Source organism: Phyllostomus discolor, chromosome 9, assembly GCF_004126475.2.
Source record: "Phyllostomus discolor isolate MPI-MPIP mPhyDis1 chromosome 9, mPhyDis1.pri.v3, whole genome shotgun sequence".
NCBI lineage: Eukaryota > Metazoa > Chordata > Mammalia > Chiroptera > Phyllostomidae > Phyllostomus > Phyllostomus discolor.
In genome coordinates this window covers 39,809,282-39,827,634 of record NC_040911.2, presented here as the reverse complement: position 1 = coordinate 39,827,634, position 18,353 = coordinate 39,809,282, and the positions used below count along the sequence as shown (strand labels likewise).

At 38.8% G+C, this 18,353-nt stretch overlaps 1 protein-coding gene and 1 long non-coding RNA gene across 3 annotated transcripts in view; both read right to left on the bottom strand.

Moving 5' to 3' along the window:
* Window positions 1-17,623, bottom strand: part of ROCK1 (Rho associated coiled-coil containing protein kinase 1) — a 158,547-nt gene extending 140,924 nt beyond the window's left edge. The window contains exon 1 of one of the 2 annotated variants that reach the window (XM_028524517.2): window positions 16,651-17,623. In XM_028524517.2, the coding sequence (XP_028380318.1) occupies window positions 16,651-16,743 (93 nt within the window). In that variant the 5' untranslated portion in view covers window positions 16,744-17,623. The remainder of the gene's footprint in view (window positions 1-16,650) is intronic. The other variant, XM_036009232.1, reaches the window with a different exon arrangement.
* LOC118496702 lies at window positions 7,421-14,618 on the bottom strand. Its single transcript, XR_004899261.1, has 2 exons — window positions 13,369-14,618; window positions 7,421-13,144 (listed from the first exon to the last, which is right to left on the bottom strand). It is a non-coding gene; the product is annotated as an uncharacterized LOC118496702 (long non-coding RNA).
* Window positions 17,624-18,353: the final 730 nt, after the last annotated feature.

Here is an 18,353-nt window from a genome sequence, read left to right as displayed (position 1 = left end):
CTGAGTGCCAGCCTGTGAAACAAAGGGTGGCTGATTTGATTCCTTGAGTTGTGGACCAGGTCCCCAGCTGAGGGAGTGCAAGAGGCAACCACACATCTATGTTTCTCTGCCTCTCTTTCTCACTCCCTTCCCCTCTCTCTAAAAATAAATAGAATCTTTTAAAAAAATCCATTACACGTTAATATAAACATTTTTATGAAAACAATTTTTAAGCCCTGGCTGGCATAGCTCAGTGGATTGAGTGCAAGCTGCAAACCAAAGTGTCTCAGGTTCTATTCCCAGTCAGGGCACATGCCTGGGTTGCAGCCCATGACCCCCAGCAACCTCACATTGATGTTTCTCTCTCTCTCTCTCTTTCTCTCTCTCTTCCCTCTCTAAAAATAAAATAAATACAATCTTAAAAAAAAAACCACAATTTTTAATTTGTAAGAATGGCATTATTTTACACTTTCACAAGTCTCCATTGTTTCACCTAATAGAAGATAGCTGGACTCTCAAAGCTACTTCTGTATTCAATCTGTTGGAATAGTGTCCTGGTTGAGGTAAGAAAATGTGACTTCATATAGATACATAGATGGAAAAAGGAAGAGTATATTAATAGCATTTTTCAATAATTGTGGAAATTGTTTGCTACTACACCAAACTTGACAAGAGTGTTTCTGAAGGGTCACCTGAAACATGGAACCTGAAACTGTATCAATGAACTTCTTGCACTCACTTTGCAACATTAAAATTTATTGATCTATCTTGCACTTTGAATGGATTTTTCTCATGGATGATTTTATAACATCATGCATTGGTCAGTGAGAAAATATGGCTCACTGAATTATGAACTCCTCCAAATGCTGACACATTTCACATACCATATTGGAGACTCACATTTAATGTCACTATCAACCTCTTGAGAAAGTCTTCAGGAATTGGGGAGCAGTCAAGTTCAGGTAGCACATACAAGTTTTCCAAAATTCTAACTCTTACCTGAAAGTTGTAGTTTTATCACCTGTCACAAGTATTATCAGTTATTTCCAATACTTATACTTCAAAATACAGTCAGCACAAGTCCTTTCCATGTGATGTGTAAATACACATAAGTAAAATCATACACAGACATATCCTTCATATTCAAAGGCCATATTACTGACAGTAACAAATGCCCAGTTCTGTCAGGGAAGCATTAATCCCTGTACTAAATAAGTATTTTCTTTTCCCTTTTTAAAAAGGCTTATTGAGGTATAATTTACATTAAGTAAAATTCATCCTTTTTAGGTTTACAGTTCTATTAATTTTGACAAACGTACAGTTGTGTAACAACTACCACTACCAACCACCACAATCAAGATACAGAACACTTCCGTGACCCTAAATGTTTCCTCAAACCTCTTTGTAATCAATTCCCTATTCCATTACCAGCCCCTGATAAATGTTCAGTTCTAAGACAGTAATACATTCACCAAATACAGGGATATTAATTTTTTTTAACATTTCCCAAGGTCATCCCGTATCTTGCTTCATACCAATTCAGTAAAATGTTACTATTTCCTACTGTTAATGATGTCATTAACCATCACCACTGTAATTGTTCATTTTATTCTACTTCAGATCTCCATGCTTCATAGCTTAGATTGCCTACCAACACTCACTTTCCTGATGTGGCAGGTCCAACAAAGATATGTTTTAGCAGCCATTTGAACCTTTCAATCAATATACTACAGGTTGGGTCAAAGAACTGGTTCCCACTTTTCATTCAGTTAAGTTTCAGACCACTGCTCCAACCCAGCCAATAAACACTAAGATCTTTTCCCTACTATTTTCTAACTCATCTTCCTACACTCCATTCTTTATCAATCCTCATATTTTTCAATTTAAATACTTTTCAGTTAATGCATTCCACATACAAAGCACTCTCCTAAGTGCTAAGGAAACACCTCTCTGTGGCATATTATCTACAACTTTGGTGCTCTTTCTACTGTACTACAGATCAAAGATCAGAAAGCCTGTCACTTATTGGCTATATGTTGTTAGGCAATTCATTTACCTTTTCTACGGTTTAATTTCATTTACAAAATGAGATGAATATTTGCTTCACCCAGCCCACATTATTGTTGTAAAGATTAAACAAAACAATGAATGTGCCAAGCCTCATAAAAAGGGTATTACTGATTATTGGCACCTCATCTAAAATTCAGAGGTAGCAAGAAGGGAAAATATCTTTATACAGACTGCTTATAGTTTTAAAATGTTATCTCCCAAGAATACATATAGCTTAGATTTAAATAAACTACCAATTTTATCATCTCTCTCTCTCTCTCTTTTTAATCCTTGCCAGAGGACATGTTCATTGGTTTTTAGAGAGAGAGGAAGGTTGGAGGCAGAGGGAGAGGGAGAGACAGACAGACAGACATCAATGTGAGAGAGAAACATCAATCAATTACCTTTCATATGTACCACAACTGGGGATCAAACCTGCAATCTAGGTATGTACCCTGAGCAGGAATCAAACCTGTGACCTTTTGGTATACATAACAACATTCCAATCAACTGAGCCACCCAGCCAGGGCAATTTTACCATATCTCTTAACATTATGTCAGTCATTCTTGGCTTTTGTCACAAAAACAAGACATTTTCTAGTAATTCAGCACCCATATTATTTATTGAAAACTTTAAAGATTACAGGCACTGTTCCAGGAAATAACGATACATCAGTGAACTAGATGATCACATACCTGCTCTTATGGAGTTTATGTGAGGTCTGTACAGAAGGCATGCAGCCATGTAATATAAAAACCAGAAATATCTACTGAAGAAGATACAAGAAACATTGTACACAGGACAATGACACCTCAGTCCCCTTCAAACTAGGCACCTCGGGACCTCACAAGTTTTCTCAATTGCCATCAGCTGCCCTGTCGCATTTTCCTGAGTCTCACTGACAATCTGAAATTTCTTCCCTTTCAATGGTGATTTTAGTTTTGGGAAAAGCCAGAAATCACAGGGCACCAGATCTGGGCTATAGGGGGCTGAGTGACCTGGGTGATTTGATGTTTCACCAAAAAACTCTGCATGAGATATGACACATGAGTGGGCATGTTGATGTGATGAAGCTGCCAATCACCAGCTGCCCATAGCTGTGGCCTTCGGAATCATCTCAACAATTTCCACAGAGGAATGTTCAAGCTTAATGAAAAATATGATGCAGATTTGTTGCTTTACTCACTCACTTTGAAGGCAACAACCATACATTACAAATGCTCACTCAAGAGCGTCTACTGCCCCCACTGACTAGTACAGTGGAGTTGTCATTGTACATGCATGCGCATTCCAGTCCACTCTCCTTGGCTGCCAGGTTACATCTATGTCACACAAACCACTCTTGGTACATTAGCAGTGGCTGGACTTTTCCCAGACAGATCTCATTATCTTGAGCATCAATGGCTCAAATTATAATAGCCCAGAAATCCAAGAGCTATTTAAATAATCAAGATATGTTTCCACTTAGGAAAAAAATATTAAATCTCATAGAAACATTCAATTTCCATGTATCTTATGTTTGTCAAAAAAATCTTTTTTAATATAGTAAACTATTCTTTTATAGCCTGTTCACATTTAAACAACTCTGTCATAAATTTCTATGAAAACAGGTTCTTTCCTTTTGACATGCAAAGATACAAAGTACTGAGGAGTTACAATGATAACTGAGGGTAACACATTTTTGGACTTCTTTATCAAATTTGACTGCCCTCCCCCACCACAGTCAGACTGACCAAACAAAATAAAACAAATCTTTCTATAAAGTATTCAGGGACAATAAATGTTCTTTACTGTTTAAGCTAATTTGGGTCAGGTGTTCAGTCCTTTACAATCAAGATTTGTAATTAATACAAGTAAAAAGGACTAGAAATCTCTAGAAGCCCTTGGCCTTCAATTCACTAAACTCAGTGGCTACTCTGCAACTACTATAAGAAAAAAGGAAGAGGCAGGGACTGAGCCTGAATACTACAACTGCAGGATAAGCCATTGATTTTATTTATATTATGATTACAGTTCATTTAATTATAATAAATAAATACTGTAAAAATATCTGAGAAAAGCTACATGACATTGCTAACTTCTTCCTCCTTTCTACTTAAAAAGATGGTAGAAGCTATGTATGTGGGACCGGGTTGAGTCAGGTAACGCCAAAAGGCCAGTTAGCAACCTGGAATGTCAGGATAAGTCCCTAGAGGCGAAGGAAGGAAGGGAGGAAGGGAGGGAGGAAGGAAAAGGAAGGAAGGAAGGAAGGAAGGAAGGAAGGAAGGAAGGCAGGCAGGCAGGCAGGCAGGCAAGCTTTGAGCCAAGCCAGATGAGCACTGGGCACGAAACTAAAGGAACCAAGGGATAGCCATTTACCATTAGCTTACACTACTGTATCTGTGAGGTTTCGTAGACACATGCTTTACCTTCTTGCGCAACCACAAGAAGGATCACAACTAACCTCAAAACAAAAAACACCCAGAACTGCCAGAAAATCAAACTGTATGAAAGTCTTGACAACCAAGGATTTAAAGAAACCATGTTAATGCAGACAGAAGGGGCAGAGAGGATGTGGAGTATAAAAATTGGGACAGATACTTTGGGAGCAAGAATTCCCAGCCCTAGGCCAGACCACGCAGCCCAGGGTTCCAGCACCAGGAAAATAAAGCCTCATAACTTCTGTCTGTAAAAACCCGTGGGGATTGGGGTGGCAGAAGAGACTGATGGTCTCTCAAGGACAGTCCGTTTAAAGGGCTCACACAGCCCTAGGATGCACACAAACCCAACCACTCTGAACCACCACCAGGAGAACAGCTAGGAAGGGCACCAAACTAAGCAAATAACTAGAACAGGAACAAAATCATGACAGGAGATCATTTGGAGGATTATCAGCTGGGAAGGGGAAGAATAAAAAAAGGTTAAGGGGAGTTCCAGCCAAGATGGAGGTATAGGTAGACACTGTGCCTCCTCGCACAACCAAAAGGAGGACAACAACAATTTAAAAACAAAAAAACAACCGGAACTGAGAGAAAATCTAACTGTATGAAAGTCTGACAACTAAGGAGTTAAAGAAGAAACATTCATCCAGACGGGTAGGAGGAGCAGAGATGAGCAACCGGACCTGGACAGGCAAGGTGGTGGCTGGCTGAGCGGGCAGTCCCACATTCATGTGCAAATAAACCTGGAGGAATAACTGGAGAGTGAGACAGACCACGCCACCCGGGGTTCCTGCACCGGGAAATAAAGCCTCAAATCTCTGACTGAAAACACAGATGGGGGTTGAGGCGACAGTGGGAGAAACTCCCAGCCTCACAGGAGAGTTTGTTGGAGAGACCCACAGGGTCCCAGAATGTACACAAACCCACCCACCTGGGAAATCAGCACCAAAAGGGACCAATTTGATTGTGGGTAGTGGGGGAAGGGACTGAAAACCAGCAGAGTCGAGTAAGTGCCATGCCACTGTTTCCTCTCAGACCCTGTCCCCACATACAGCATCACAATGCAGCAACGTGGGTTGCCCCCCCCCCCCCCCCCCCCCCCCGGCAAATATCTAAGGCTCCGCTCCTTACTACATAACAGGCACACTGAGACAAAAAAAAAAAAAAAGGCCCGAATGAAAGAACAGGTCAACCCTCTAGAAAAAATAAACTAAGTGACGAAGAGCTAGCCAACCTATCAGATGCACAGTTCAAACCACTGGTAATCAGGATGCTCACAGAATTGATTGAATATGGTTGCAAATTAGATGAAAAAATGAAGGTTACAATAAATGAAATAAAGGAAAATGTACAGGGAACCAACAGTGAAGGGAAGGAAACTGGGACTCAAATCAACAGTGTGGACCAGAAGAAAGAAATATTCAACTAGAAAAGAATGAAGAAACAAGAATTCAAAAAAAAAATGAGGAGAGGTTTAGGAACCTCCAGGACATCTTTAAATGTTCCAACATCCGAATCATAGGGGTAGCAGAAAGAGAAGAGGAAGGGCAAGAAATTGAAAACTTATTTGAAAAAAATAGTTAAGGAGAACTTCCCCAATCTGGCAAAGAAATACACTTCCAGAAAGTCCAGGAAGCTCAGAGAGCCCCAAAGAAGTTGGACCCAAGGAGGAACACACCAAAACATATCATAATTACATTAGCCAAGATTAAAGATAAGGAGAGAATCTTAAAAGCAAGACAAAAGAAGACAGTTTCCTACAAAGGATTTCCCATAACACTGTCAGCTGATTTCTCAAAAGAGACCTTACAGGCAAGAAGGGGCTGGAAAGAAGTATTCCAAGTCATGAAAGACAAGGACCTACGTCCAAGATTGCTCTATACAGCAAAGCTTTCATTCAGAATGGAACAGCAGATAAAGTGCTTCCCAGACAAGGTACAATTAAAAGAGTTCATCATCACCAAGCCCTTATTATATGAAATATTAAAGGGTGTTCTCTAGGAAAAAGAAGACCAAAACTGTAAAAAGTAAAATGACAATAAACTCACAACTATCAACAACTGAACCTAAAGCAAAAACAAAAACAAAAACAAAGTAGGCAAACAACTAGAACAGGAATAGAATCACAAAAATGGAGATCACATGGAGGGTTGTCAGCAGGGGAGTAGGAGGGGGAGAGAGGAGGAAAAGGTACAGAGAATAAGTAGCATAAATGGTAGGTGGAAAATAGGGGGAGGGCAAGAATAGTACAGGAAATAGGGAAGCCAAAGACTTATATGCATGACTCACGGACATGAACGGGGGAGGGGGGGAAGCGGAGGCATTGCTGGAGGGAAGGGGGGTGCTGGGCGAAGAGGGGACCAAGGGGCAAAAATTGGGACAACTGGGATAGCATAATCAATAAAAGTTCCATTCCACTCTTCTCACAAGTTTCTAAGTATTGTATTATTTCTAACTACAGTGGAACCTTCAAGTCTATAACACAACAGCAAAGTAAAAAAATGAGTAACTATTGACACCTGAATGAAATTATGGTATTTGCATATAAATTATTTCATTTAATCCTAATAACTAAAACCTATGAAGTAAAATTTTCATGATTCTCATTTTGCAAATTAAATATATTCAGGCTCAAAGACATTACATAACTTGTCCAAGATCACAAAACTAAATAAAAAGGTAGTCTACAGAGTGGGGAGTTGGGTGACAACCCACTTAGCACAAAAGTCTTTTTCCCAGGACAAATTATAAAGATATATATAATGATGACAACGTCAATAATGATTGATAGCTAACATATATTAAATGCTGGCAACTATTCAAAGCATGTTCCCTGCATTATTACATTTAATATTCCTAACAACCCTATAAAAATACATGATTAATCTTTGAGGATGATGTGTTTGAGTCCTAAAAAAAGTTACGAACTTTGCCTAAAGTCAGGAGGCCAGTAAGTGGCAGATCTGGGTGGAATTAAAAATTATGTAGTCAGACTCCAGAACCCATGCTCTTATCCACTATGCTATACTATCTCTATGACTAGAAATTACTAGAAATAAGAGGAGAAATACAATTAGGATGAGATAAGTAAACACTTTAAGAGTAGATGATAATCATAAAAACATTTTCTTTGTCCTACTTTTAAGAAAGAGTAAAATTTAAGCAATCTATGAAAGAACAAATAGAAGATGTATACCTAAAAGAGAACTTTTTGATAAGGCTGGAAATTTAAGAAGATGGTTTCAATTAGTGAATTTTGTATTATGTTCCTAAAATAAATCAAGTTTCACAGACTAGATATTATCTGTTCAAGGCATACAATTTTTCAATTACAATTTACAGAGTCAATTATAGCAGTGGTCCCCAACCTTTTTGGCACCAGGTAACAGTTTGTGGAAGACTACTATTCCACAGAACCTAGCGGGAGCGTGGAGATGCAAAAATGTTCCTATTAGTCAAAGATTGAAAAAACTGAACATCAGCAAGAATCACAAAAATTGACTGAAACACACCAAATACATATATATTTTTAATGGTTTCCATAATGATGTTAAAAATTAAAAAAGAAATAAATAAAAACTGGGTGTATTTTGTTTGCTAACACTTGGGGACTGGATCAATAGGTTCTTTTTCATACTAGCTTTTCAGGCAACGGGAAACCACAGATAGGAGACCATAGAGTGCGAGGTCAATAAGGGCCGGGATATACTCCTATATTCCCCTGGTTCCCTCACTTAAAACATGCTTGTCTCCACTTAAAATCACACCCCTTTGTCAAACAGCCCTCTCCATGGAGCTACCCTCCCCAATTGCTCTCTTCCCTTGTCCCTTCAGGTCTAGAGGTGGTAACAGCTCTCATCTCCATTGTTACTAGTTCCGGGGTACTGCACTATGCCTAAATTCTTTAAATATTGTATATATCTTTGAAAATAATGCCTTTCTTAAACTTCCCTCAAACTGTAGCATGTTTATCACACTAAGGCTCCAAAATAAACATCTTACTCTGAAAAGTGGCAATTAAAGAGAAAGACTACAGCATTAATCCTATTATTTTACAAACTCTATTTCATGGTAAACAAACAGTCCTATTGATCAGCGGTCCCCAATCTTTTTGGCACCAGGGACGGGTTTGGTGGAAGACAGGGGGTATAGGAGACAGAGTTCAGGTGAGCTTCGCTAGCTCGCCCAGTGTGGGGGGACAGCAGAGCGACAGGAGGCAGAGCCTGGGAGAGCTTCGCTGGGGGCCCGCCCGTTCCTAACAGATTGGGGACCCCTGCTATGGATAATAAGTGAAAGTTACTAAATTCTTCAGTTCTCTAAAAAAGCTTAAAAGACCCAACAAACAAAAACAACATGTAGAATTTGGATCCAAATTCTAATAGAGCAACTGTAAAGAAGTATTTTAAACTAGAAAAATTTGAGTATTAACTGGGAATTAATGGTACTAATGAGCTTTTAATTTTGTTAGACACAATAATGGGCATTGTAGTAATATAAGAAAATGGTTTTTTTTAAAAGATGTTTACTGAAATAGGTAAGGATAAAATCATTGGGATTTACTTTTAAGTATTTTGGCAAGAAAAACAGTGACTTATGAAGCAAGTATGACAAAATTTTGAAAACTGCAGAATCTGGTAATGGGGATTCACCTATTTCCCCTACTCTTCAGTGCATGTGCAAAATTTTTCATTTATAAAATTACCACACAAAATTAAAATCTATGTTCTTTACACTATCACCAGAGTTTTCAAACTTGAGTATGTCTAAGAATCCACACCTTGTGCAGAATCCTAGGACTCATCCTCCAAAATTTCTATTTTGTTGGCCTAGGTATGGGCCCAGATTACATTTTTAGGAAATCCTCAAGTGAATCTGATACAGACAATCTACACTCATACCTGAAAATTATACACTTACACACTACTTTATCACAAGTCTTTAAATATATCTCAAAACTTAAAGAAATGGCATGATTATATCTCTTATCTTCCCTTCAAACATGACCCCACTAACATTTGTTCATAATTTATTCTTCACCAGAGACTATAAATTCCATGAAAGCAGAGCCCATGTTTGCTTTTCCTCACCATGGTGTCCCTGGTGCCTATCAGAGCACCTAGCACACAGCAAATACCAAATGAACTTTTGTTGAACGAATAAATGAATGAATACCAGCAAAGAGAAAAAAAGAGAGTTAACTGCAGTCCAGTATTTCAAAATTAGTTTCAGGGAACAATCTCATATAACACTTCAATTTATGGCCAAAGGTCAATATAGGAAGTATGGAATAAAAGACTATAAATAAAGTATGGAAATAACAACAAAATAATAAAAACAAACAAACAAGGGAATAAAGAGGGAGCACAGGTTAGCCTACCTTTTAAAAGGAGTTAAGTATAAGATAACCTCTCCCCTCCCTGAGACATCAAAATCTGAACATCTAACTTCCTACTAATTGTCTAGAAACTCTAAGGAAAATGTACTCAAATGTTTCACAATACCAAACAAGGAAAACAGGTATATTAGAGAAGTAAAGTACATGTATATATTTTAAAGGATACACAAATCAGTAATTCAATCATTACTTTGTTCAAAAAATATAAACCCTCTAGAGTTATAAATACAAGTCACAAATGCAAAAAAGAGTAAGTGCCAAATATAACAATTAAAAATTTGTTTAGGATGATCTACTGAAGCTATACAGAACTAGTTTCAAAAATAGCACTTTAAAAGATAGTTCCTATTATATTTTTACACGAACACCATTTAACTTTTTTATTTCTTAAATAAGAAACCAATGACACACTTCTGAAGTTTTTATGGAAGTATAATAAATAAAGACTCACAGAATTTTTAGAGACACAATAGACATCAGCAACTATATGGCCCAACTCTTCATTTTACAAATGGGGAAACTGAAGACCAGATAAGAAAAAAGATTTACTTGTTTACAGAGAATTAAAAGCAAAATAAGGATATGCCAGTGCTCTGAATTTCTACTTTAGTCTTTTCACTACACCATGCTAACAGCATACTTAAAAAAAATGTATTTTCCATTGTGAAATGCAGTACTATCTGCTCATATTCCTGTACATGCACGAGTGTGGTATTCATCAGCTATTCTCTGGATGTAAACTGAATGTACCTCTTTTTCAGTGGGGATTGGAATGGGGAAGTATAGCTACTGAACTATCCTCAGCAATACAACTCAATAGGTAGTATTTTGTAATATGTGGGTTATTCTGTTACATATAATAGAATCTCCAGTTTTCAGCATATATACACAACATCAAAACTTATAATTATAAAATAAAACTGTAAAGTTATAAAAATGTAATCTAAAACTGAAAATTCATTCTTTGTTCATTATAAAATTTTATATGTGGCTCCTTCAGGATTAAAAACATTTCTGACTCAAGAGGTTAATGAATGGCCCAATTCATGTCTCAGCTGTTACTCTGAGCCACCTCTCTATACACCCACAGGGTGCTTGTAGTACAAGAGTCCATTTAACATACACTGAAAATATAAAAGATACACAAAGAAAGAAAGCAAGGTAACAACTCAATTTCCACAAACCAGCTTCCAACTGCCTTTCTTATCAGTCTTAACCCTTGGCACAAAACAGGTATATTGTAAATATGACTAAATAAATAAACAGGCTTTTGAAGACTACTGAATTCCATCTAACTGTCTCCATTTTCAGTAACAATCGGCTTTGACACTTCAGTGAAGTATAGCTGGGTTATGAATTTATGGGCATGACTTGAGGTGCCAGATAAATTCCTCTGCACTTAGAAAAGACAATAAATATCAACTTCCAAACTAAGCATAATGACTAGCATAAAACAGGAACACTATAAATATGACAAAAATAATAGTTACCAATTAATAAATGTTTACTAAATGCCATATGCTGTGATAACTGCTTTGTCCATATTACTTGATCCTTAAAACAATTCACTACCATTATCCCCCACTTTCCTGAAAATGAAATGAGCCTTGAAGAATTAACACCAAAATCATCTAGTTAGAACACTGCAGAACCTACATTTGAATCCAAGTTTAGACCCCACACACAGATTTGCTGAACAAATCAATGGAGTAATTTGTTTTCTTTAAAAATTCTTGCAACATATTAACATCAAAACAGTCTGGTCCAAATTAACCAGATGTGCAACTGATACTGGTAACACCCATTAACTCACTGATTATGAACAATGGCAGGCATATAGCTTTAAGTCCCAAAGATTTAATGACTTCAGGTCTTTTCTTTCAGCACCAGTACCATAATGCTAAATTTGATCTATTCAACTGGCAGGATATAAGGGGGGATATACAGCAATAATCTAAAATATGGGATGCTTGTCAAAATCTGTTGAAATAATCCGATGTGTGGCCTACGACTATCAAAGTTAAAGTTCAGAACAAAAATTCCAACTGTGCAACAGGAGAGTAGCGGGTAGTGATGACAAAACAGGTAAGTACATTGGAGAAATCCTATTTTGAAATCAGAAGAATCTGAACGATAACCTGACATCTAAGTAGAGATGCCTAGCAGGCAGTCAGATATTTAGTATTTCAAACAAACAAACAAACGAGACTAAAAAATAAAGATTTGGATTTCATGGGCATAGAGATGATAGTAGTTGAAGCTGTAACAATGTATAAACTCTCCAAGAAAATGAAGAGAAAGATAAACATTATAGACCAAAGACTGAGGCTAAAAGAAAAAAGAAATCAGCAATGAAAAGATGGAAAACATTGGGTCAAGAAGCTCAGGAAAAGAGAGTTTAAAGGAAGAAAACCTCAAAAACAAACAAGTTTGCCTTTTACATTCTAAAAAACTAGCTAATAAAATATGCTAGCAACAAAAATGTGCAAAGGGACAGCCTTGTTAGAACTCTGTACGCACTGTTCAACTAATATTGATACCTTTCCCTCCTTTCTTACCCACCTATTGCTACATCTCCACCAGCTAAAGAAAAACTAGAAAAAAGATCATGCTCTTAACTGGCATCCTGTGTGCTACACGTGCTACAGGCAAGATAGCTGTATTTTCAAGAAATATTAAACTGCAAGACAAGTGTATACCTAACGCTCCCACCCACTTACCTTGTTCTTCCTTTTTAATTTATAAATCACATGCATTTTTTCCTATGGAGCTGTCAGACTTAATTAAACTACTCATTACCACTTTCAAAAGCATGCAAAACTACTGAGAAATTATTAACAGGCCCTAGATAAAAATAATAATTCTAAGGTAAAAAAAAAGTTAGGAACGGAAAACAGCTCTTCATTATCACTATATATAAAATATAACATAGACCATTAGGCAACAGAATCATTTAAGGTACTGAGAAGAATCTGACTTACACAAAACCAAGGTTGAGCAATTTGGATGAACTAGGAAAGTAAATAATTACCATAATATTATCTTGTATGTGCAGATTATTTTAGCATTTTTATTTGTAGTATAAAAAACAGATTTACATTGTCCTTAGAATAAATTATGTGTTCAAGAAAAGGTTGGATAACCACTTACCAATGCTCCTTCCAGCTACATTATTTTATAAGTACCAATACTCATCATTAGTACAATAACAATAACAAAAAAAACCTATTTGGTGGGTAAAGTCATTTGAAAGATATTTGCCAGCAAATTCTTCTAATGCCAAGAGTTTAGGAACTTTCACTTCTTTTTTTTTTAATTTTTAAAGATTTTTAATTTATTTTTAGAGAGGGAAGGGAGGGAGGGAGGGAGAGAGAGGGAGAGAGAGAGAGAGAAACATCAATGTGCGGTTGCTGGGGGTTATGGCCTGCAACCCAGGCATGTACCCTGGCTGGGAATTGAACCTGCAACACTTGGGTTCACAACCCGCGCTCAATCCACTGAGCTATACCAGCCAGGGCAGGAACTTTCACTTTTGAAGAGAGGATCTAGTCAAGGAAGTGAAGCATAAATAGAATTTGAGATTACAATCAATCAATCCATCCATCCATCCATCCATCCATCCATCTATTTTAGAACCTGAGTGCTGCACATGCACATAATACGCACTCACTAAGTATCGGTTAACTAAATCAATAAAGGCCAAAATAATAGATACAGGCAATTAATTTAAAAGGGGGGTTGGCCCACCCTGGCCAGGTGGCTGAGCTGGTTGGAGTGTCATCCCATATACTAAAAGGTTGCTGGTTCGATCCCTGGTCAAAGCACATACCTAGGTTAAAATCAATAAAAACATATCCTCAGTGAGGATTTAAAAGGGGTATTGTCCCTACTTAAGATGTCCAAACTCCAGAGACGGAAGAGTAAGAACAGACTCACAGAAAAAGATGAAATTACTTGATAGGTCTTTCTCAATGACAGAATGAACGAATGACTACTTAATGATAAACATAAAATATCATGCAAAGAAAATTCATGATAGACACTACAAAACTGGAAAAAGGATTGTCTCCCCGCCCCCAAATTTTATTCTTTATCAGTTTCGATTAATGGTAATGAAATTTCAACAAACAATTACAGAACTAAACAAACAAAAAAAGGGGCCAAGATTATAAGATTACAGGGGGAAAAAAAATCAGTCTTTCGATTATTTTCTTTTTTAAAATATTCTTTTAGAAATTGAGGGCTGCAAGGTATCTGGTTGTCCTAACTCTGAAAAGCCTTGATTGCCTACCTTCTTGACTCTTCCTTTTGTTCAACTTTCAACCTTTACCCTTTATCATTACATCACTTTCAACTTGCATCTCGTATGAATGACTTCCAAATTGTTATCTTTAATTATGAGCTTACTTTCAAATAGTCAAATTGTCTAACGGTCATTTCTTTGTGGCTGTCCCAGTATCCACTCAAATACAACAAATCTAAAATTGAATTTATCTGTTGCCTATTCTTCCAAAGCTATTTCCCAAACTGACTGTGCGGTTTTCACTAGTCTCCCTATATAACACAGGCTCAAAATTTTTAGGATCATCTAACTAGTTTCTCTTTCTTTGGCTCTCTCTTCTTCCTAATCCTGCCAAGTTCCATCGATGGCTCCTTCCCTATTCTAATGCCCCAATTTTGGACTTTAATAACTTTGGGACTATTAAAATAATGTTTTAAAAGCTCTCCAACCTCAACCTCATCCTATCTCCAGTCTCTTTCCACATAACCCATCCTGCACACAACTACCAGATTCATTTTCATCATTCATCCTGGCAAGGTGCTGTTTACAAATATTTAATAACCACAACATACTGAAGAAAATCTAAACTCCACAGTCTAACAATCAAATCCTCCACAATATAACCCCAATCTATGCTCCCAACTTTATCTTCTGTGCACCTAAACATGTCATAGCCAGTTATGCTTCCATCCTCCACATATTCATGCTATCCTCCACTCCCCCTATGAATACCTTATCTAAATCTTATCCATCCGTCATAAGCAACCCTGGCTCACCCAAATCACAGTGATTGCTTCTTGTCAATACCCAAGAACATATATTACCTACACCAACTATTTAAAATTTATCCCATATTTTCTCAATCTGTGAAGTGTTTTGCTTTGTTTCTGTGTATGTATGTGAGATTAGGTCTTGTTTTCCTAAATAGATTGGATTTCCAAGGAAAGAGTCCATGACTTACCACAGTTCAATAAACCTGTGAGGTTCCTATCAAATGAAGCTACAGTAACAGACTAAAAGACCACCTAAGTTAAAAAAAAAAAAAAGAGCTACTATATACACCCTCCCTACTACTTCATGGAATAAGGGGATCAAAAAGTAAAGTAAAATCAAACATACTATATGAAAATTTGAGAAATATTAAAAGAAGAATTAGAATTCTTAAACGTTACAGAAATACTTACTAGAAAGACATGTTCTAATTCCTCCCACTACCCTCATTCAAAAAATGTTTTAAATTGTATTAAGCATCAACCCTCCTTTCTGTTTTTCAATATGAAGAGAATCCACAATGTGGATGAGACATTTCAAACATACAACTCACAAGACTCATTTCCATAATGAAGGATGCTTAGAGTAATTTTGAAAGTTTTGGGAAAAAAACATTTTCTTGTAAAATCATACACATTTTAAAATATAAATTGGTATGTAGAGTAACTAAAATGCATGTTAATTTTAAATAATTTACATGATTTTCCTCCTCCTTATTCAAGGTGAAACTTTTATATGGTATTATTTCTCTGAATGGCATTATAGTACTTTGTTCACTTAATACCAAGTATTGTGTACATCTAACATTAATTCCGAGGAAACTGTAAATTACTATCCAGATACATACTCCCTGAAACTTCAGAGATTATATGGTTTGTTTGGACTAAAATAGAAGAATTATATAACTTTTAGTTATTCAGTAAAGTAAAATAAGAAACTCACAAAAAGAGTTTGCAACTATTAGTATTAGAAGAAATTGACGGAACTCAAAAACTCCAATTACTTGTCTATGCTATCAACCACTGAAGAATTTTTGAAATAGTATTTAGGTCTGTCGTATCATAAAATCTTCTTTAGAATGTTTTAGAAGTGCTATTGTTAATCATCCCACCACCAAACATGGCAGATAGGGTTAAAATATCCGTGTAGTACTTTTGTAATCAACAATATTGTAAAATACATTAATATTGTGGTGACTTATCATCAGTTTCCTGGGGTTTTTACACTTTAAATGGTCCAGTAAAAAGTTCCTCCAGACTCGTCACCTGTGACATTTTGACTCAAAGATCACTTCGATATCGATTCTGCATTGTCACTTCCACGTCTAAAAACTAATTTAGGAGCTAAATCCTAAATGAAAAGTAGTCTTTCCAATAATACTGTCAAACCAATCAAAAGATTAATATTACTAAGACCGCCAATCATCAAACTATATACACGAAGTAGTAAGAACTTTGACGTGGTAACTTTTTATATGACGTCCAACAATAGAGATTTATAATTACCTTTTGTGTAATGATGAACTGAATCAGAGCTAAAAGTTCAGAAAGTAGTACAGAGGCAGTTCAATGATAAAGAGCACCACGGCATGAGACTTTAGTGGTACTCCAAGATTCTTCGGAGGGAAAACACCAGATTTTGGTGCTTCCCAAGATTATGTAGAGCTGCAAATTTCTTCTGCAAATAACTAGACTGATAGCAAGAGGAAGGCAAACACATTCCCACACAGGCAAGAGAGAACAGTGCTACTCACCAGCAAACAATCAGAATTCACTTCCGATTTGGGATCCCGCAGCAGGTTGTCGATTTTTTCAAAACGAGTCTCAAAACTGTCCCCAGTCGACATGTTGCTTCTACTGTGACAATACCCTCGTACCAGCACCAGCAGCGGAAAGTAATTTCACCCAACTTCCTCCGGCGGTGGGTTCGCAGCCGCGGGGTGGAGGAGCCGGAACCTCAGGGTCACCAGGTGCGCCCGGTTCCCCCTCCTCCTTCCCCTCACTGAGGGGATCTCCGCTCTCCAGACCCCGGGCCCGGGGCAACAGCGACCCACAGCCGCTCGGACGCCCAAAGTCGCATCCCACCAGGCAGCCCCTCACCACAGCCGACAGCGCCGTCGCCACCGCCTCGTTGCTCCAGCGGGGTGCTTCAGGCTAGCGGGCCCCAGCCGCCTTTGCCAGGGAGGGTGCCCCGTCCCGAGAGGGGCAGCAGTGGGTAGAGAAAGAGAAGCAGGGTGGAGACGCCTCTGGGCAGCAGGGAGGGAAAAAGAGGAAAGGCGAAAGCGAAGGGCGGGTGCGGAGTTGTGCCAGCTGCCGCCGCCGCCGCCGCCGCTAGGGCCACGGGACAGGCCCGCTCTCTTCTGAAGCGCTGCAGGCAGTCTAGCCCCGCATCGTTGGCTCCTCTTGGCCTGGCCAGACGCAGTGACCCGTGTCGGCCAAGAGCTGGTCCTCACTTTCCCATTTTGTCCCGTCGCTGCTGGGGCGTCTGCTGCGGGGTCTGGCGGGGCAGGGCGAGGTCGCTGCCCGATGGAGTCTTGGAAAGGCTGGAGGGCGGGCGGTGAGAAAGACTAGAGTCGGTCCCGACGGCTGCTGATGGGGGATCTTCTGCGAGGCGCTGTGGCCTGTGCAGGGGAAAGGGCAAGTGGCGACGGCGAATGCCTTGGGGGTGGGGCGAGGGGGGGCCGTAAGGGACTAATATGTCCGCCTTCCTGTTTAAACAAACGGAGACCGCCGGCGCGAACTGCGCATGCGGAGCGCGGACGCTAGGAAGGGGAACCGGCTGGGCCTCGCGCCTGCGCAAGGGCTTCTCCGCGGGCCCGACTAGGCGGGGCGGAAGGCACAGTGTTCTGCGGGTTAAGCAGACAGACGGTGAAGGCTGGCTGTGGGGATCTGTCGGCCGGGTGCTGCGGCCGGCAAGCGGCGTGGCCCTTGCTTTGGCAGGCTCTGAGGAGCCACACAGGGTTCCAGAGTTGCTGTGGAGGTCGGGGCGGGGCGGAGCTCTAGCTGCTTCTGGACGCGTCTTGGCAGCTGCCGCAATTCTGCTTCCTCTGGGCTGCTATCATCCACAGCATTCTGACTAGAAAGGGTGCTTGTTTTTGTTATTTTGGAGATAAGGGCTTTTTTTTTTAAATCAAGATGCTTTTTCGCCTGAAGGCACCAACATTTTAGCACCAGCAGGGTTTGATTTTCAATAGTATTTGATCGTCGGCCCTCCGTAAACCCCGCAACATTTAATCCAACCACATCCCACGGGAAAGGTAGAAGGCAAATCAGTATTCAGCCCTCCCAAGCCAAGCGGTTGTGTCGGGGAGCATTAAAATATTAACTCCAGAAAATATAGTCAATGAAAGTTAGGCTCAATTTATTATTTTAAAAAAGGAAAATAGTCTCAGGTTAAAAAGATCATTATTTTTTTTAGTTATTTACACTAGTTCTCCCACACCATTAATACTCCCTT